The 20,124-nt window shown below is 37.2% G+C and overlaps 1 protein-coding gene across 2 annotated transcripts in view; it reads right to left on the bottom strand.

Moving 5' to 3' along the window:
• ARHGAP42 (Rho GTPase activating protein 42) overlaps nt 1-20,124 on the bottom strand; it is a 320,243-nt gene that overhangs the window by 243,140 nt on the left and 56,979 nt on the right. For both annotated transcript variants that reach the window (XM_045483540.1, XM_045483541.1), the window contains exon 2: nt 1,121-1,216. In XM_045483540.1, the coding sequence (XP_045339496.1) occupies nt 1,121-1,216 (96 nt within the window). The remainder of the gene's footprint in view (nt 1-1,120; nt 1,217-20,124) is intronic.

A 20,124-nucleotide genomic window follows, 5' to 3' on the forward strand; every position in this document is an offset into this window, starting at 1 on the left:
GTTGAGCGACCAACTTCAGCTCAGGTCATGATCTCGTGGTTTGTGACTTAGAGCCCTGAGTCGGGCTCTGTGCTGACAGCTCAGAGCCTGGAGCCTGCTTTGGATTCTGTGTGTCTCTCTCTCTATGCCCCTCCCCCACTCATGATCTGTCTCTCTTTGCCTCCGAAATAAATAAACATTTAAAAAAATAAAAAGAAAAAAGAAAAATCAAGGGGTGGGTGCCTGGGTAGCTCAGTTGGTTAAGCGTCTGACTTCAGCTCTGGTCATGATCTCACAGTTCTTGAGTTCGAGCCCCGCATCAGGCTCTGTGCTGACAGCTCAGAGCCTGGAGCCTGCTTCAGATTCTGTCTCTCTCTCTCTCTCTCTCTCTCTCTCTCTCTCTCTCTTTCTGCCCCTCCCCCATTCATGTGCGCACATGTGCTCTCTCTCTCTGTCTCTCTCTTTCTCTCTCTCAAAAATAAACAAACATTAAAGAAATTTTTTAAAAATAAAAGTTAAAAAAAAGGAGAAATCAAGGGGCACCTGGGTGCCTCAGTCGGTTCAGCATCTGACTCTTGATTTCAGCTCAGGTCATGATCCCAGGGTCCCACATTGATCTCCACGCTCATTGCACTGAGCATGGAGCCTGCTTAAGATTCTCTTTCTCTCTCCCTCTGCTCCTCTCCCTCACTCACGTACTCTCTCTCTCTCTAAAATAAAATTTAAAAAGAACAATACATTTTTTAAAAAAGAGAAACCGGTCTTACATTTTTTAAAAAGTAAAATAATTCTTAAAACCAGTACCTTGTATATTTAATAGTGGATGTCCAATATGTATTTGAGTGAATGATTCACTTTGAGGCAGAGACAAACAGTTATCTACCTCTTATCAAAGGGCTGAGCTAAATTATAGAATGATGAATAAATAATTTCCTTATGGAAACAAACAAGAGTTCAATTTTTAGACAATATATAATACTCTCCTCTACAATAACCAAAAATTGCCCTAATACTTTTATTAAAGTCAGAATATTTTACATGTTTAGTATTTGGGTATGTGAATCTGTTTGATTTCAATGAAATCACTATCTGAAGCAGGACTTTTAAATTACATAGAATATTAAAGAACAGTAGTACTCACCAATACTAATTTCATCATCTGTTTCAGCATCACCAATACATTCAAATTGGAAATCTTGCAGTGACTGGGAAAATTTCTGTACTGCCATAGACAGATCTGCAATTAAAAAGTTTTAAAAAATCATAAGTTGAAGATACCATGAGATACTCTAGAGTTTCCATGTGTATTATTATATAACTCTGATTTTAATACTATATTTACCAGAACCTTTCAAATACTAGCTTGACAAATTTAAGCAGAATTTAAGGAGACTACTAAAGAATGATTTTAGGAACTGGATCTGCTCTGCTCACTGGGGATTTGCCCATGTAAGAAAGTTTTTGGTGCTAGTTGTGTATTATATGGAAGCCAATTCCCAAAGCCTTTATGAAAGAACTACCATTCACTCCCTGTAAATGGAGCATTGATAAAAAAAAAAAAAAAAAAAAAAAAAAAAAAAAAAAAAAGAATGCTACTAAGGTTGCTGGTGGGGTGGGGTGAAAGGGAGGGGAAAGCAGCCAACCTTTGATTAGAAAGGGTCACCAATATATAGACTATAGAGCAGGTAGGGAATATGTTTTTAACCAATAAACTACTGAATTAGGTCTCCTAAAGTGAAAGGCCACCTGAAAGGATATTTACAAATAACCTTGTAATTTATAGGGGACCTCAAGCTAAATATATTCTTCAATCCAGGCTTCAGCCTGAGTAAAGTCCAGAGTGTGACTAAATCCAGAAGAATTCTTTATTCTTGGAGAGAATAAAGTAAAGCCCAGAATAATGAGAAGTAAATCCCTGGGATACAGCCTAACAGAGTGATTAAGAATGCAGACTCTGGAGCCAGGCTGCCTGGGTGGAAATCCAAGTCCCACCAAGTATTTGCTATGTGACCTTGGGCAAATTATTTAACTCCTCTGAGCCTCTGTTTCCTCATCTGTAAAGAGTGAATAATAATGGCATAACCACCATAGAGTTCTTTCAAGGACTGAGCAAATTAACGTTTGCAAAGGATTCTGAACTGAGCCTGGCATTTAATAAACACTGTATAAGTTTTTTAAGTAAAATTATAAATCACTCTGAGAGTGCAGCATCACGGAGGCTTTAAAGGTTCCACCTCTCAGAGCCACTCTGATTATCCATACTAACCTTTCCACAGAAGTCTGTGCCAGTAGGAAAACATACTTTTCTGGAATTCACTATACACTTCACTTAGTGGTATTTCCCATGGGTTCAAGTCCAATACGTGAACTCTTAATTTTAATTTAAGCAACAGGACCCAATGAAGACTCTCTCCTTAACTAGTGTTTAGTCAGGCTCCTCTGAGCCCTCATCTTGTCTAGTTTTCTGCCTTGGCTCTCAGTCCTCACTCGGCCTACAGAGCCCAGTTTTAGCAAGAATCTTGCCAAGTCAGTTTAGAGAAAACTCCCCAACTCTGGATACCTGACCAAAATCTTCATCCCCTACATTTAGTCCTTCACCTGCCTTCACCAAGAATCCTCCTTATCTTTGATGTCTTCTCCTAGTAAATGGAATGGTGTTCCATCCATCAACACCTGCTCTATCCTGGCCTCAAGCCTGCTCCTTGGCTATAAATCCCCACTTGTTCTTGTTGCATTCAGAGTTGAGTATGCTCTCTCTCCCTTATTGTGTGTGGTAAGCTTGACACCTTTAGCAGTCTTGAATACAGTCCTCCTTAACATTTTAACCAGTGTCAGCATAATTTTTTCTTTAAGAGAACACTTGTGATCTTGTGCCTAGACATGACGTCAGGACTTACTGTGGTAACCCACCATTCATGAAACCGTAAGCAGCTATCAATGTAAGTACTCATGAATGAACAGATCTTCAAACATTAAGGTCACTTTTCTGTGTCACTATTACCCAAAGAACTCACCAACACCCTGAACAAATACAATTTTGAAGATGACAGGCCTCAAGCTTCAGAGAGGCTCTAAAAAAAAAAAAATCAAAATACACACACGAGACAGATTTTTTGAAAAAACAAATTATTCTCTGGAAAGATGATGGTACTCATAGATAACACCTCTTTTCACAAGAGGACTAAAACTTTGGGCCAGCTACACATTCTGCTTGAGAGGTACTTTCAATTTAAGAGAGAAAGTTTTAGGGGCACCTGGATGGCTCAGTAGGTTAGGCGACTGACTTCGGGTCAGGTCATGATCTCACAGTTTGTGAGTTCAAGCCCCATGTTGGGCTCTGTGCTGACAGCTCAAAGCCTGGAGCCTACTTCAGATTCTGTGTCTCCCCTCTCTCCACCCTTCCCCTGCTCACGCTCTGTGTCTCTCTGCCTCTCAATAATAAATAAATGTTTAAATTTAAAAAAAAAAGAGAGAGAGAAAGTTCGATCAGCTTAAGAATGTCTCTGGACTGGACTTTCAAGAAGAAAGATGAAGAGAGCCTTCTTAATGAATTAACAGTCAATGAAAACACAAACACTTTATTAGAACTAGACTTCACCAATTACCTTTGAGGCCTTGGACAATCATCCATCCTTCCATTTTTTCTTATCTTTACAATAGAGCAGTAATACTGATCTCACAGGATTGTTCTAAAGACTAAATGAAGTATGTGCCTGGTACATACTAGGCAACTCAATAAGCGGTATCAGTTATTATCATTCAAGTCCAGCTCATAAAAGTGGGGAAGTTGCCTGGCCTTCTAGACAGAAGTGCACTGTGCAGAAGTACGCATTTATCTGACGGTGCACAGCTCTGATACAGTGGGTAGAGAAATCATAACACCCTACATCAAATGCTATGAGAAGACAAAGAAAGAAAGTAGACTCCTGGGATATTTTAAGCCAAGCTATATGTGCGTACTCTCCCTGAGACAGGGAAAGCATCCCATTTAATGTCCCTGTATTTTTCTATGTACAATATAAAGAGCTTATGGTAAAATGGATTTGAAGTCACAGAAGCAATTCCTACAGTAGAGTTGAGATGAGGGATGGTACATACAGGTGAAATCAGTGTGCTTACGAGAACTCTGTAAGGGAGATCGTTCCTTCTCTACCCTCCTCACCACTAATTCCTCTCAGTTTCCCCTCAAATTCAGTGAGCTATCTGGAAGCTTTGTCGAAAGGAACTCTGACACAACATCCCACAACCGACCATTTATTCCTGAACTACTCTTTGCTTGCTCCTTCACTAAGAAAGATAAGCTGCTTTCTCCTTTCACAGACATCACAGTGGGTGCACTAGAATAATGCCTGTCCCCAGACAAGAACACAGGAGCCCACTTTACCGGCTACTCTTGTCAACATAGCCAAGTGATTGAGAGTGTGAGTTCTAGCACCAGATTACCTGGGCTAATTTCCTGCCTCTACCTATCAGTGACATGACTGTGGGCAAGTTCCTTTACTTCTCTGTACCTCAGTATCCTCATCTGTTAAGTAGAACAGAATGTGTCTCTCAGGGTTGCTGTGAGGAGTAAATGAGTTAAATATAGATGAAGAACTTAAAACAGTGTCTGGCACATTGTTAAGCATTTAAAAAATGTTGGCTAATTTTTATTTAAGCCTTCCATTTGGGTGGAGTAATGTCATTTCCTCAATAAAGATGAGGCTCTATACTTTCTGAATTCCCCATAATTCTGTACTTAAAAACATTAAAATACAGATATGTTAACTTGTAAAAAATAAAAGTGTTGGCTATTTCCATGTAAACATCTTAGAAAAGAAAAAAAAAATGTTTCAGGAATGAAGGTAGCAGCTATTAGACCTTAGATAACCTTGGAAAGTGCACAAAAAAACCCACCTGTTGACAGCAGTTTCAAATTCTCTCTTACTGCACTGCAATTGGGCTATGACGGAGACAACCTGATTATTCAGTATTTCTGAGTAAGAGATACATGTCTATTTCAACACTAGAATGAAAACTGCACAAATGATCTCTGCATAGTCCTTTTGGGAGCATAATGAGACAGAATTATATTTCAAAAACTTTGTTCTCAAGTTAATTCAGATAACAATTCCAAAAATAAAGGGAAGTTCAAAATATAACTTATTTTCAACTTCAAGTGTCTGGGTTCTTGATTTTCCTTTTATTTGTTCTCCTTTTCTAAAAACCATAGTAATAATCAGGTCAAAAATACTACCAAGATAAAGAACTTGCCAGATATTTTCTGCCAGTAACATTGGTCAGTCTGCAAAATGAGGAATCCAGCTCACAGCTTTTAATCTTGGCTCCATGTCACTCTGAACTAGAAAGCACAACACCTTCAACTGACTTGAAACTGCATGAAACATATTATTCCCTAAATGTCCAAAATTCCTAAACAATGCCCAGATGCATACAACAGAAGTACCGGTTCTAAAACCTTCTAAATAAAATTGATTCACATCTGATTAAAACCTAATTTTTAAAATTCTATTGTTGAATTTTAAAGTATCAAAATGTATAATGATAAGAACCTACATTTTCTCTTAAATACAAAAAGAAAGATCAAGTGTATAAAACATGACAGAGAATTCTAGTTTAGGCAAAAGTGTCTCTTTCTCCCTATTTCTATTAGAACTTGAGAACAAACAAGAAAAAAATCCCAGTCAGAGCTGCCTGGCCACATTCTAAGGTGAATGTAGAGGAATAACATTTACTAGCAAGCAAGACTGTACATAGTAAAGATGTCATTAAGTAGCACCCGTACCATATCTTTTCCGTTTGTCTAACCTGCAAGTTAAGCACGGATGTCTTCACATGTATTCACATTAAGTTGGAAGAAATTACACTAGGCTTTAATTAGTCAGGAATGTTTTTATATCAAAGAGTTAACCTGTAGCACCCATGATTAGATGATGCAAATGAAACATTAAACTTCATTTCATTAGAGAAATAAAACACACTTAGTAAATAATTATAACTCTTCTTATACATTAGGAGCCGCCTTTCACTTTAGAAGTGTTAATGAAATTATTTTTACAATGTTATCTATGGAGGTGAGCTATATTTATGTCAGAGCAAGTACAACCAGCAAGTCTACTGGTACAAGGCAGTTCTTCCTGAAACCCAGTTGATCTGAGATTGAATTTAAGATTCAGAGGGGCAATGTGTTGCAGACATGTGTGTTGTAGAATTATACTCACACTACCATGCAGAAGGCAGACAGTACAAAGCAACAGGAATACAAAGGTAAACATAAGATATAACCTTTCCTCCAAAAGGGCACAGTCCAATAGGAACATGGGGCATGTAAATAAATCCTATCATAGGTCAACTGATAAAGTGTCTTACAGAGGTTAATAACACCATCACTACAGGGGCACCTGGGTGGCTCAGTCAGTTAAGCATCCAACTTTTGATTTCAGCTCAAGTCATGATCTCAGAATTCATGAGATGGAGCCCACAGCTCTGAGCTGACAGCACAGAGCCTACCTGGGATTCTCTCTCTCCCTCCCTCTCTCTCTCTCCCTCTAAATAAATAAATAAATAAACAAATAAATAAATAAATAAAACTTAAAAAATAAATAAATAACACCATCACTACAGATGGTACTTACTACATGCTGGATACTTTTCCAAGTACTTAATGTAAATTAAACCATTAATTCTCAAAACAGCCACAAAAAGCAGATATTATCACTCCAACTTTACAGATAAAAAAACTGAGGCACAGACAAGTTAAGTGACTTCCCCAAGTTCATACAAGCTAGTAAATAACAGAGCCAGATTTTCAACCCAGGAAGCCTGGCTCCGGAATCCCCATTTAACCATACTGCCACACTGCTCTGCACATAAAGGAAGCAAATAAGAAGGCAAAATCAGGGGTGCCTGGGTGGCCCAGTTAAGCGTCTGACTCGTTTTCAGCTTGGTCATGATCTCACAGTTCGTGAGTTTGAGCCCCACATCAGGCTCCATGCTGACAGCGCAAAGCCTGCTTAGGATTCCGTCCCTATCTCTAACCTTCCTCTGCTTACTCTGTATCTCTGTCTCAAAATAAATAAATAAACATTTACAAAAAAAAAGAAGAAAAAGGCACAGTCAGTTCTGCTTGAGTGCATAGGGGAAGGCTTCTCACAAGAACCAATGAAAACAGAGACTTAAAAGATTTGACAACACACTAGGCATGGCCAAGTTTACAAAATGTACAGGATCTTCCAAAAGGCATCTTCTACCTACATATCCAGCCACACCTATCCAGATTCACTCCAAGCTGGGGTACTGGTTAACACTAGAAACAAACATCCAGTCTCTTATAACTATGTTTATATTGTTATTCCACTTTCTAGAGATATACTCTTCTCCATGGTCTCTTTCAAGAATTCGCTCAAGCTCCCATTTCCTCCAAATATCCCTTCCTGATCCCTTCTATTTAGCATAATCTCCTCTTATATTTTCCACTCCATGCTGTGACTCGCTTGCTATGCATCCTCTATTTTACCTTTTACCCTATTCACCCTGTTTTAAATAGTGTAATAAAGGTAGGAAGTTTTATCATCTGCAAATACTATCCAAGTATTCAGCACCATTTCTTATACACTTGAGCTCACTTTTTGAAAGCATGAATCTCTGTAAGGTAGATAAATTCTTTCAACTTTCCGGATGCCTTTCACCTTCCCTTCTCCTTATTCTTGCAAACACCTGATGTGGCTTTTCAACCACTGGTAAAATGTGGATTGTCAACTTTCCAAAAATAATAAGTAATAAAATGTTTTTCTATTTACAAGAAGCTTTGATATACATTCACAATAATGATAGCAAGAGTATTGATAAGATGTTTTATTATTTCAAAACTCTTACATATTTTTTCCTAATTCTCACACAAAACTATGAGGGCTGACACTCTGAAATTTAAGTACTAACTTAATTAGCCCAATGTCTAAGGAGAGCTGGACTCCAATCTGGACAGGTGTTCTACTCCCCAAATATGACATTCTCTCTGCTACATACCACAGCTAATTCCCAATGACTAACAGGCACTAAAACCAGGGAGAGTGTGTCCTTTAACAACATCTAACTAAGCCTTTATCTGCTCTATAAACTCTAAAATAGTAAGACTCCAAGTATGGAACTATACATTAGAGCTAGCTATGCTCATTAGCATGGTATAAGGTAGCAGCAAACATACGTTAGATAGTCATTATGAAACACCATGCTAGAAGCCAAAGGACACACACAGCATTCTTACACTTTCTAATGCCACAAGATAACTGAATAATATTCTAGGTGTTAAGCTTTTTGAAGGTAGATATATATTCTTCATCTCATTTTGCCCTTAGTGCCCAATAGAAAGCAGACTCAAAAGAGACCAGAGGGACCAGAAATACAGAAGTATACACTAATGTGTTAATATAAAAATCCACTACAGATCTTACTTTACTGAAAAGCTTATGGCATTGGGAACATACATGAGTATAAATGGAAGCCTTAACTAACTAAAAAGTATACTGAACACTACACAGCAGAATATTCAAGAAATTATCCACTAAGCCTGGGTTTTTAACACCTGCAGTTATGTTTTTAGTGTTCTCTCTGAGAGCCACAAATGTCAGACTGATAGATGGAGAAAAGTCAAAGGAAAAGAACACTAGGTGTGGTCAAGTATTATAAAAATGCAATGAGAACTTGTCAATAAAAATCATTTCTATGGCTCTTATCTAAACAAAGTTTTAAATGCCCACTTTGTTATTTCCCTATTTACATAAATGGGTAGAAAATACTGGTTGTCCAATATTAACAGTTAAAGAAAAGTCTCCATAAAGAAAGTCCAGGACAAAGCTTAGTACTACTAGTCACTCAATATATATATCTTGAGCTAAAGTGAAAATGAGTGACTTACAGTAATGGGATCAAGCAATTTTCTTTCCTTGCAGGCCTTGAGAAACGCTGTTGCATGTAGCAATAGCCATGTTCACAGGAGGTCACCGAAGACAAAAATCACAGAGGGCAATGGGGCACTGATGCTGTTCTTCATCCCTCTGGAAATGCAAAAAGAACAGACTACTCTCGGCCACTAAATTAACTTGCTGTATTTGCGAATGGAACAACATTGCTTTGGCACTGTAAAGTTGGCCTAGCTTTAGATATCTTCATTCATTTTTATGCTATATGTGTGTTCAGGGTCTTATTTCTGGATCCTGTTTTGGATAAATGTACCTTTGTGGTAGGCAGTGTAAGTCAAAGCATCTGTTTTCAGTGATAAAGTCTTATGTGATGAATGTTGCTCAGATCTGGGAAGAAGTCCTTCATTAGAATCAATCATTCTTTCATGTCATGAATTAAGTGTGCACATGAGTGGAAAAGATATGGTCACCAATCCTGGGACCTCCACGTACTGCATGCAATGTGTCTTAGAGCAAGCACTTAGCTTCCCTGAATCTCAGGTTCTATATGTACAAAAAAAAGATAGTAAACCCTTGCGAGACTGTCATGAATATTACACAAAACTAGCTTAGCACAGTGTCTGGTACAGAACAGAACAAACTTGAAATACCGGTTCTCAACAAATGTTAACTATTAAACCACTATTTACTAAGATGGCAAATGCAGAATATGAAATATTTTCATTGTAAGCATAACACATTTAGTCTGTGAATTAAATTACTATCTTCAGGACAGCTTCAGTGAAAAAAAAATAGTGGTGCTGACCTCTAAGACCAGTTTGTAATCCCATAAGTGATATGTGTCTGGCAAGTAGCTCCATAAGATTCCAACCTAAAAACAAACAGGAACCAACAGTTGGGCAGATTTTATCCGCAGTTTCAATAAAGCTACAAATTCCATGAAAATTAAAAATGAAAACCCACAAAGGCTTCACTGCTACTAGAAGTAAAGTTAAAAATAGAAAGTTCAAAGTATGAAGTAAACCACCCAACTTTCTACCCTGGGGGAAAAACTTGAAAAAGGAAGGGTAAGGAAACAATGGCACACTGTAGTTTCTCAGGATTCTCTCCCTTCCTCAATAAGCATTCCTTTGCTGCCTTTGACTTTTCTCTTCCTCACACTCACACTTTCCTTTAGTATGATTAGTCCTCAGCCACCTTGTTTTACCCCAAAACTTGTTTTCTTTCAAAAAGTACTGTACATTGGGGCACCTGGGTGGCTCAGTTGCTTTAAGCAGCCGACTTCGGCTCAGTTCATGATCGCATGGTTTGTGGGTTCAAGCCCCTGAACAGCTCAGAGCCTGGAGCCTGCTTCAGATTCTGTATCTCCCTCTCTCTCTGCCCCTCCCCCACTCATGCTCAGTCTCTGTCTCAAAAATGAATATGTTAAAAAAATTTTTTTAACTACTGTATATTTATATGCAGGAAACTCCAAAGTGGGGGTTTAACTCTGAATGCTGCACTTCCAAGCAAAATTGAATAAAATATCCCCCGCCTTTTTTTGATTTAGGTAAAAAACACTGACATGGAGAACTTTGCAGGTTTCCTAAGCTTCCCAGCAACACAGGATGTCCTGGCACATTTTCCTGGTCTACTATCCCACCCATACCTCTCCCTAGTCCAATCACTCATTTCCTACTACTTGCCAAGCACCTACAACTTACACTCTTACAGATATAGCAACAGTGAAGTGTTTTAGTGTTCTACCCTCACCTCCAGCCCACTTTTCTTTTGACTACCTGAAGTATCCTATCTATTGAAGATAATGACTCAGGAAGAGTATTTAGTGTTACCTTACCTTTCATGTCACACAGCAGCCTATTGCTAATTCTTAAAGCTTACTTTTTCAATCAGCACCTTCTTGATATTATATACCAAACACATTTGTGATAAAATTGGACTAGTTAAATTACCTTCTTAAAGCACCACATGAGTTGTTACCTACTATGCAATTCAAGCATATCATCTTTCTGTTAGGTTTTTCAGGACATCTTTTTTCTCAAACTTCTTTACATCCTCAAATATGCCTTGGCCAAACAAACCACTCTAAACTTTAGTTCTCTCAACATCCATGAAGTCATTCCCCATGTTGGAAATATTCCTTTGCTTTCTGTTAATGACCTTCAAATGTCTTCAAATACAGAGGTACTCACAGCTCTGCTGTGAAGCTTCATCATACCTCAAAGAACATCTGGCTATACTTGAAGATGAAGCATGTAGCTCCCTTCAGTCTTTTTGAAGCAACTTTAAGACCCACCTCTCCAGATTAATCTAAAAGCCACTCTAAATAATCCAGTCATAGCAACACATCTGCTGGTTTACAGATATCAAATACTGACATGGCTTATCATACACAATAGTATGTCAAGAGTTCACAAAGCCATGGATAATTTTAGTGTTATGTTCTTGGTGTTGTAACTTTTACTAGAAAACTGGGGAGATAGAACCTCATTAGTTTTATCCTCTTTCACATATTTTTGAAAGTACATATTGTGAGTAAACCAAGAGTCATGTGAATTAACTTATATTTTGTTACTTCCATCGAGGCAGCCAGTTCGGGCCATGTCCTCAGACTGAGGGTATATTTTCCCCTCCTCTAGTAGAAAATTTTGAGAAGTATTACATTACTGTCATATACTGCCTTTTTGATGTCTACTGATATACCGTACAAGTTTACATTCTATTATTATTACATATTTGTGTCCAAGTCCCATAACCTTCACCAAACAGCAAGGCTGTGGAGGGCAGAGAATCTCTCTAGTTTTTACTGCAACCAGCACAGAGTCTTGAAAATAGGAAGTTAACAACAAACACATCACAATGCATGAATTCAAAGGATTTAGGAAAGGTAAACTAAGGCTTTTCCAGGACTGGCAAAAATCAATTCCAGATAAGAAATGATTTAGTCACAGACTTGCCTCTAGCTATAAAAGGTGCTAGGAGGAACAGAGAAAAACCAGAGCCCCAGCAAAACAACATACCTAATGATCTGAACATCAAATCAAGTACAAGAAATCTGAGAAGCCACAGAGAACAGCTACAAGATTCTTTCATTTAAGATCTTTTGGCAAGCTGGGCAAAAAGCAAAGCAGTGGAAACTGACAAAACCAGTCCAGATATTTTAGGTACTAACCTAAAATCTCACCCTTGTCTTAGAAATCCAACTCTAAAAATGATTCTGGTGGTCTAATCAAGCTTGATGAGGAGAATATTCAGTTAAAAAAAATTAAAAGTTCCATAAACTTAAATCATTAGAGAAAGCTAGCACAGATTCTTATTTCCTTATATCATTTTCTAATACAAAGAAGTCCTATTAAAATATTAAGAGCAAGATTTCGATGACAGGCAGCCTACTAGCTGAACTCTCAGTTTTGTTTTGTTGAGAGGGTACTTAAGCTCTTCAAGTTTCAATTTACCTACCTGCAAAATGAAGATAATATACCCTACTTCATAATGACATACATGCAAAGGGCTCAGCATAGCACACAGTAAGAGCTTGATAATAGTAGTTACAATTATGAAAGCTAATTTTTCAGGAGGAATCCAATGACATGTTATAGTTGGGTCTTGGGTACTAAACCTACATTAAGCTCACCTCTCAGGATTTAAGATAATGCACTATTACACGATAGCAGCAAATTCAATGTAGCCCAAGTACCTGCTGACCAAGAAAATACTAAAGTGACAACAAACATCATTAGTCAAATTGTCTCTGTTCCAAAAGGTAAATTTACAATTTACTTAAGTGCATTTTCCCATCAGCTGTTTAGCACCATACACATTAATGAAAGTTATAAGAACACTTATATTGACTCCAACGACAGATTATTAAAACTTCAAATTATTGTCTCAGTGGTTAATAAATTTCTGCACATTCCAGCATTCCTTAAGAAAAGCATTCCTGGGGGCGCCTGGGTGGCGCAGTCGGTTAAGCGTCCGACTTCAGCCAGGTCACGATCTCACGGTCCGTGAGTTCGAGCCCCGCGTCAGGCTCTGGGCTGATGGCTCATGATGGCTCAGAGCCTGGAGCCTGTTTCCGATTCTGTGTCTCCCTCTCTCTCTCTCTGACCCTCCCCCGTTCATGCTCTGTCTCTCTCTGTCCCAAAAATAAATAAACGTTGAAAAAAAAAATTTAAAAAAAAAAAAAAAAAGAAAAGCATTCCTGGACTGAATAATGAACTGTGTTTGACCAAGTGAAGAAACAAACTAATGTACATGAACCTCTAAAAATTTTGACAACTTTTCACAACTGAAATTGAGTAATAAGTTTAAAATGTGTGCATAGCATAAATGGCTAGCTATGTTTGTGACAGCATATTTGGGTTTTTCACTACTGTATTTTTATTGATCTTCTTTGGTTAAACAAAAGTGTATAATATGTAATATCATGGCTATAAATGAACAATACAGTTATGGCAAAAGAAATTTTTCCTATAGTTATATGACTAACATCCTCTTAAAGACTAGAAATATTTTATTATGAATAGTAATTGAAAGGCAAATACATAAGCCTCTGTCTTAGACGAGATGTGTAAGTATGCTGGCATCATGGCTGGTTCTTCCAAAAAGAAATAGAAAAGAACGACTCTGTAAAACAGGGTGGAACTTGGGCTGCCAAGAAATTAAAGGCACAAAGATCATTATTTTCCATGTCCACAATGTTTTTGTAAGTTGCTTTCAATAGACTTGTTATCCTACATATTTACAGACCACTTTTCTGCTATCTTAACCCATTTTGAAACTCTAAAGCGATTTTTTCAGACTATGTCAAGAAAACTACATTTTAACATATTAGACTCCATTGTGCACCTTTAAAGCCAATCCCCCACTTACCCCATCTTTAAGGTATTACAAGAGACCATTTTTATAGGATACACTATTTTACTGTTTTATTCTAAATTCCAAGTATTCTGTTTTGTTTTTTGTTTTTGTTTTTTTTTTAATTTTTTTTTCAACGTTTATTTATTTTTGGGACAGAGAGAGACAGAGCATGAACGGGGGAGGGGCAGAGAGAGGGAGACACAGAATCGGAAACAGGCTCCAGGCTCTGAGCCATCATGAGCCATCAGCCCAGAGCCCGACGCGGGGCTCGAACTCACGGACCGCGAGATCGTGACCTGGCTGAAGTCGGACGCTTAACTGACTGCGCCACCCAGGCGCCCCAAGTATTCTGTTTTTAATAAACTGATTTACTACAGTCATTTACCACCTTCGATACACATGATGAGATTTTTCAAATCATATGTATACCCCCTTATCTCACTAGAACCCTACTGTGGAAACAGACTAATTATCTCTATTTAGCAGATGAGGAAACTAAGGCCCAAAGTTAAGTGACTTACCCAAGCAATAGAATGAGGGCTGGAATTTGTACAGGCCAAACTTCTTTCTATACTGCTTAAATAAACATTCCTCTTACACCTATAATTCTACCATACAAGGCATAACTCAATAGTAAACAATTGTTTTAAAACAGGATCATTTACAATTTTCCTTATTTTCTCACTTAAAAAAATCCCTCATCCTTATACCATATCTCCATTAGGTAACTATTTTAACTGCTGGTGTACATGTTATTTACATGGAATGGTCATTATAAAAATGCCTAAGTGGTTTGAGGAACATATACATCATGTTTAAAATATTGTTTTATTTTATGTGATTATGTTCATCAGAAAGCATAAAGATGAATCTCAAATCTTTTATTTCAAAAGAAAACTCATTCACATAAATGCCATGCTGTTTGAGTTACCAGCATGCATACACATCAATGATCTGTACAGTCAGCAACTGCCTGCTGTGATTCTAAACAGCTAAGACATATTTAGCCACCAGAGCGCAGGAATTCCAACTGTGTCAACTTGTGCAACTACTTCTGGCTTTGCAGCTTCCCACATTCTGGAAGGCACATTGTCTCTAATTATTTTATTGCTGCAAATAAAAGGGACTTCTCATACAAATGACACACATGATTTATGCCAGGTTTTTATTAGCACATAGACAGTCCATGATTAGTTCACCATTCAATTCAAAAACTTAAACATATATGTGGTTTTCAGGTCCTCTGACCTGATATTTTTGTCTTCTTCAAAACTTACTAATGTCAGTTCTTCAATTGATAAAAATTTAAGATGATTTTTATAGATCACTGTTCATATGTTCTAAGATGCTAAATTATTTTTTAAAAAGATGTTAAATTATTAAAAATTATTTTAAAAAAGCTCACCATCCAATTTTCAAGATATTAAAATACAGAAACCGTACAACTTTGGTTCCATGAATTACTATGTATCTTTATATTTTATACTTTGCTTCGTCATATTGAACAATGGCATCATTCAGAGCATTTGAACTGTCAGGTAAAGGAAAGCATTATCCCTAACCTCAAGAAGCTAATAGCCTAACAAAATAAATAGCACACAAGGCACTACTTCAATTGCCTTCTCCTATCTCTAAATACCAAAGAAACCTAAAACCATGAAGAGCCTGTTCTAGAAATATTGTCTGTGTTGTCCCTAACCATTATGACAGGGGGAAATAAATCCATTCTCTCTAGCTTACCTTCTTATTCCTTGGCCATTTAAAGGACCCGAAGCCTTTATTCAGGCCACCTAGTCCCTTGGGCTTATTTCTGGCAGAGGATCCAAGCTGAAGGGGCTACCAGCAGCTGTGTGCAAGCCGCCACTCATCCCTAGAAATACTGAAATAGTGGGACTGTGGGCAATATTTTAACAAGGGCTCTCCAGATAACAAACTAGATAATTAGGCACTCGAGTTTCTATTTTCAGGCTGGAAATTCTTAAAGAGTTATACAACCAAAAAACGAAGTTGTGCATACTGTTCCTATTTGCTCCACAGGCTCCCTGGCCACAATTTTTGAAGTATAGAAAATTCTCTATAATCTAAGATTCACATTCAGTTCCAATGCTGTGCAGTGTAGGGAGCCAGATCATTGTGATTCAAGTCAGCAACTTTTAGGATAAATGAAGTTTGTGCACTAGTTATCACAGGTCTGTGGTAGGGGTGGGGCAGGGTAACCACTGTTCCAGCTAATTAATTTAATAACTTAAAATTACATCAGAATAGTGAAGGGTATGTGTAAACAACCCTGAGAATCCCTAGAAATCATGCCTGTGAATGATTAATATCTGCTATAATAGCAACATGACAAAGAATTACAGTGAATATCAGACTAACTTACCATGAAAATTATTAGATTTCAATGAAATTAAATTTTCTATTTCTTTAGTCACATCCTCTCAAACCAAGATAATGAAGAAGTATTGAATAAGTAGAAGTCTTTGGGATTTTAGCTTTATTGAGTAGTAAACCTGATATATAATCAGCATATCACTTACATATAAATGGGATTCTCAAGGACTTTAAAAGATATTTTTCCTAAATATCTTGACTATTATCCTGCAAACAAATCTGTGCTATGGATTTGTATTACCTATGGAAAAAATCCTTAGTGTAAGCAAATTTTAACCCTGTATCAACTGCAAAGGCAATAAATCCTAAAATAATTAAATCCACATTAAAGAGCTTTTTATTGATAATGTTATGATTCAAGAAACAAAAGACTTAACAAAGTAGTTCCCTTCATCAAAACTTTACCACACAACGCTCATTTAATCAATAAAAAGGTAGGTATTAACTTCCTTATCTATGCAATTTCTACTTCTCTCAGTCTACAAAGATCCTACTTCCTATCATCCAGACAGTTTGGTAAGTAAGAACCAGAGTGAATTTGGAATGTCAGACTACTTGGCAGAATTAAAGACACTGAAAATGCAACTTTCCCTAACCACAGTCAAATAGATAGAAATGTTTGTGAACTTATCAAACCACTAAATTTAGAATCACCTACAAATTATTCAAAGTAGTGCAAGATGAGTTATAATAGTATACTAACTAGCTAAAAGCACTAAAGTGAGACATTACTCAAAATGAAATGCTTTTTCAAGAAGGAATTGGTACATTAATTATCTAAACATAGTCTCACTCCCTTACTCCTTTCAGGTCTTCAAATGTTACTTTCCCAGTAAGGGCTTTCCTGACAACTATTCAAAAGCAGAGTCGCCCCTAAAGAACAGGCATATGCCCACACACTCTTCTATATAACCTCCCCATATTTATTTTCCTTAGGAGCATTTACCACTGACCTATAATACAATGCAGTCATTAATTTGTTTCCTCCAATTACAATATAATTTCCATGAAAGTACACATTTTTGCCTATTTTGTTCACCGTTTAACAAACAGATCTAGGCCTGATACATAAAATGCACTTAGTTTTGCATAAACGAATGAAACTAAAAGGATATAGTAAGATCCTTAATAGCAGCCTTCTTAAAACAGGATATGTATATCCTGTAGTGGAGTAACATAAGATAAGCACTGCACTTTGTATTATTATTTTTATATGAAAACAAATATGTTATGGAATATTATGGATAAAGTAATTAAAGAACACTTAAAAGAAATTTTGGCTTTGTGGGAGCCTGGGTGGCTCAGTTGGTTGAGCGTCCAACTTCAGCTCAGGTCATGATCTCTCAGTTCATGGGTTCGAGCCCCACATCAGGCTCTGTGCTGACCATTTGCTCAGAGCCTGGAGCCTGCTTTGGATTCTGTGTCTCCTTCTGTCTCTGCCCCTCCCCCACTCACGCTTTGTCTCACTGTTTCTCAAACATAAATAAATGTAAAAACAAAATGTAAAAAAAAAAAGAAATTTTGGCTTTGTGATAGAATAGAATTATACATTGATTAGTCATATAAGGAAAGCAGCATAGGTGTTTAAAATTGGGTATATGTTTCCTCACCTCTCATTTTAGGAATTAATTTTGTAGGAATGTATGGAAAGTAATATGCAGGAACTAAAACATCACCACCAATTTTTAATACACCTGAAAGGAAACGTTTCCCTATTTTGCATTCTACTGTCAGGCAATTTTCTTTAGAGCTAACCTGAATCAAGTAATCGGAGATTAAAGTTTTCAGTTTATTTCCTGCAAATATGGAATTGAACTAAGCTAGGGAGAAAAGAGCTAGTGAGTAATCATAAACATAGGCAAGTCTCCATTTGTAAGCACATGGGTGGAGCTACAGTCAGAGAAAGAAAATACCATGATTTTACTCATATGTGGAATTTATGAAAACAAAACAAATGGCAAAGGAAAAAGAGAGACTGAAAGACAAATCAAGAAACAGATTTTTTATGCAAAAACTTTTTTAATTTTTATTATTTTTGAGAGAGAGACAGAGAGAGAGAGGGTGCAAGTGGGAGGGGGTGGGGCAGAGAGAGGAAGACACAGAATCCAAAGCAGGCTCCAGGCTCTGAGCTGTCAGCACAGAGCCCGACATGGGGCTCAAATCCACCAACCAGGAGATCATGACCTGAGCTGAAGGCTGACAATCAACTGACTAAGCCACCCAGTAGCCCCAAGAAAAGATTCTTAATTATAGAAAACAAACTGATGGTTACCAGAGGGGAAGGAGATGGGAGCCTGGGTGATAACAGGTGATAGGGATTAAAAAGTGCACTTGTGATGAGCACCTGGTGATGTACTGGAAGTGTGGAATCACTACAGTGTACATATGAAACTAATGAAACACTGTATGTTTTTTTTTTTTAAAAAAAAAAAAAGGAAACATGGCTTGAACTCAAAGTTCCTTAAAGTACCAGTTGGTTTCTGAGATGAAATGAGGACATCCTCAATAGAGCGCACGTTTTTAAAATCAAAATTAGCATTTGTTACACAAAAGATTTTTTTATTTAGTTCTTTCTTTCCCCAGGACAGATCTTAAACATGTCTGATTTCTAGTTTCAATTCCAAATTGATGAAGAGTTCTTTAATACTCTACTATCTACTAGTGCCCTTGTTCACAATGACTAGTAAAGACCAATATTTATACATACAGATTTAACTACTATGGTTAAGTGTGCCAGGGATCTTACTAATTTGGTAAGAGAGCTTTTCAAAGCATCCCAAATTGACCAGATGAAATTTCACTTATACCCATTTTATCATGTGGTTGTAAGTAGTTCTAAAGGGAATTACCTCAAAGATTTAGAATTAAAATGCTCATCTAACGTAACAAACATTTGTGCTTCATGGGACTTCAAAATATGCAGACTTTGGATTATCGCTCACATATAACCGGACAGAAAGTCAGAAGCTAAGGGTTGCAGTCCCAGTTCAACTGGCACTAATTTACTATAAGCATGTGTAGGAGCTAGTGTAGGGAAAGAAAACTACCTATAGTCTTGTTCAGAACAGCTGCCCTTCGCTTTTTGTTTCCTGAAGATATCACTAAGATATCCTCTAAAAGTTTTTCTTTATCAAAAAAAAGAAAGAAAGAAAGAAAGAAAGAAAGAAAGAAAGAAAGAAAGAAAGGAAGAAAGAAAAGAAAAGAAAAAGGAAATAAAATAGAAATACTGGAAGTCTCGGGTTAAAGCAGACCACCAATGGATTTCTCTCTAAGCCTGGGCATGTCAGAACTGCACACTGTGGTTATAAGTACACATGTAAAATAATGCTTGCTCTAAACTTAGTTAAGAACAAAATAACAATTTTGGGATTAAAGTAAGTACTTCTCATACTAAATTACCAAAGTTAATCTCTACTTTCACAATGGAACACCATGGGTAAAATGTCTTCACACAGAGAAATCTGCTTTCTAGGCAGCATGTTGGTAACATGGGTCTTCTAACACTTTCATTTAGGCTTGAAGCAGTTAACTGGTGTGCCATAATTCAAATTCTTTGTAACTGAAACAAGAAGACAAGGAAGCTAAGGCCTTCAAAGTTCGTCAGTGTAGGCTAGGGCCTACAGAGAGAAGTCAAGGGATACATAAAGGTCAGTTACATGGTGGGCATGCTGTAACAGGAAATGGTCCATAAATAGAGTTCCCTTTATCCCACACACTTAACCTTCATGTGTCACAGCTTTTGAGGAGGCATCACATCATGATATATAAGAACAAGGCTCCTTTTTCCCTCTCTCATCACGCGTACTCTGCAAAGTGGCCTTATAGTCTGTCAAATAAGTCTGCTTTCCTATTCAAGCCCATCATGAAATTGGAATGAGAACTCATATCCTCACTCCAGGAATAGCTATGCTTCATACAAACCCTATCAGCTTTTGTCTTCTCAGGACACAGAAAATATAGTATAACCACAAGCACC

The sequence above is a fragment of the Leopardus geoffroyi genome, chromosome D1 (assembly GCF_018350155.1).
Source record: "Leopardus geoffroyi isolate Oge1 chromosome D1, O.geoffroyi_Oge1_pat1.0, whole genome shotgun sequence".
NCBI classification, from domain to species: domain Eukaryota; kingdom Metazoa; phylum Chordata; class Mammalia; order Carnivora; family Felidae; genus Leopardus; species Leopardus geoffroyi.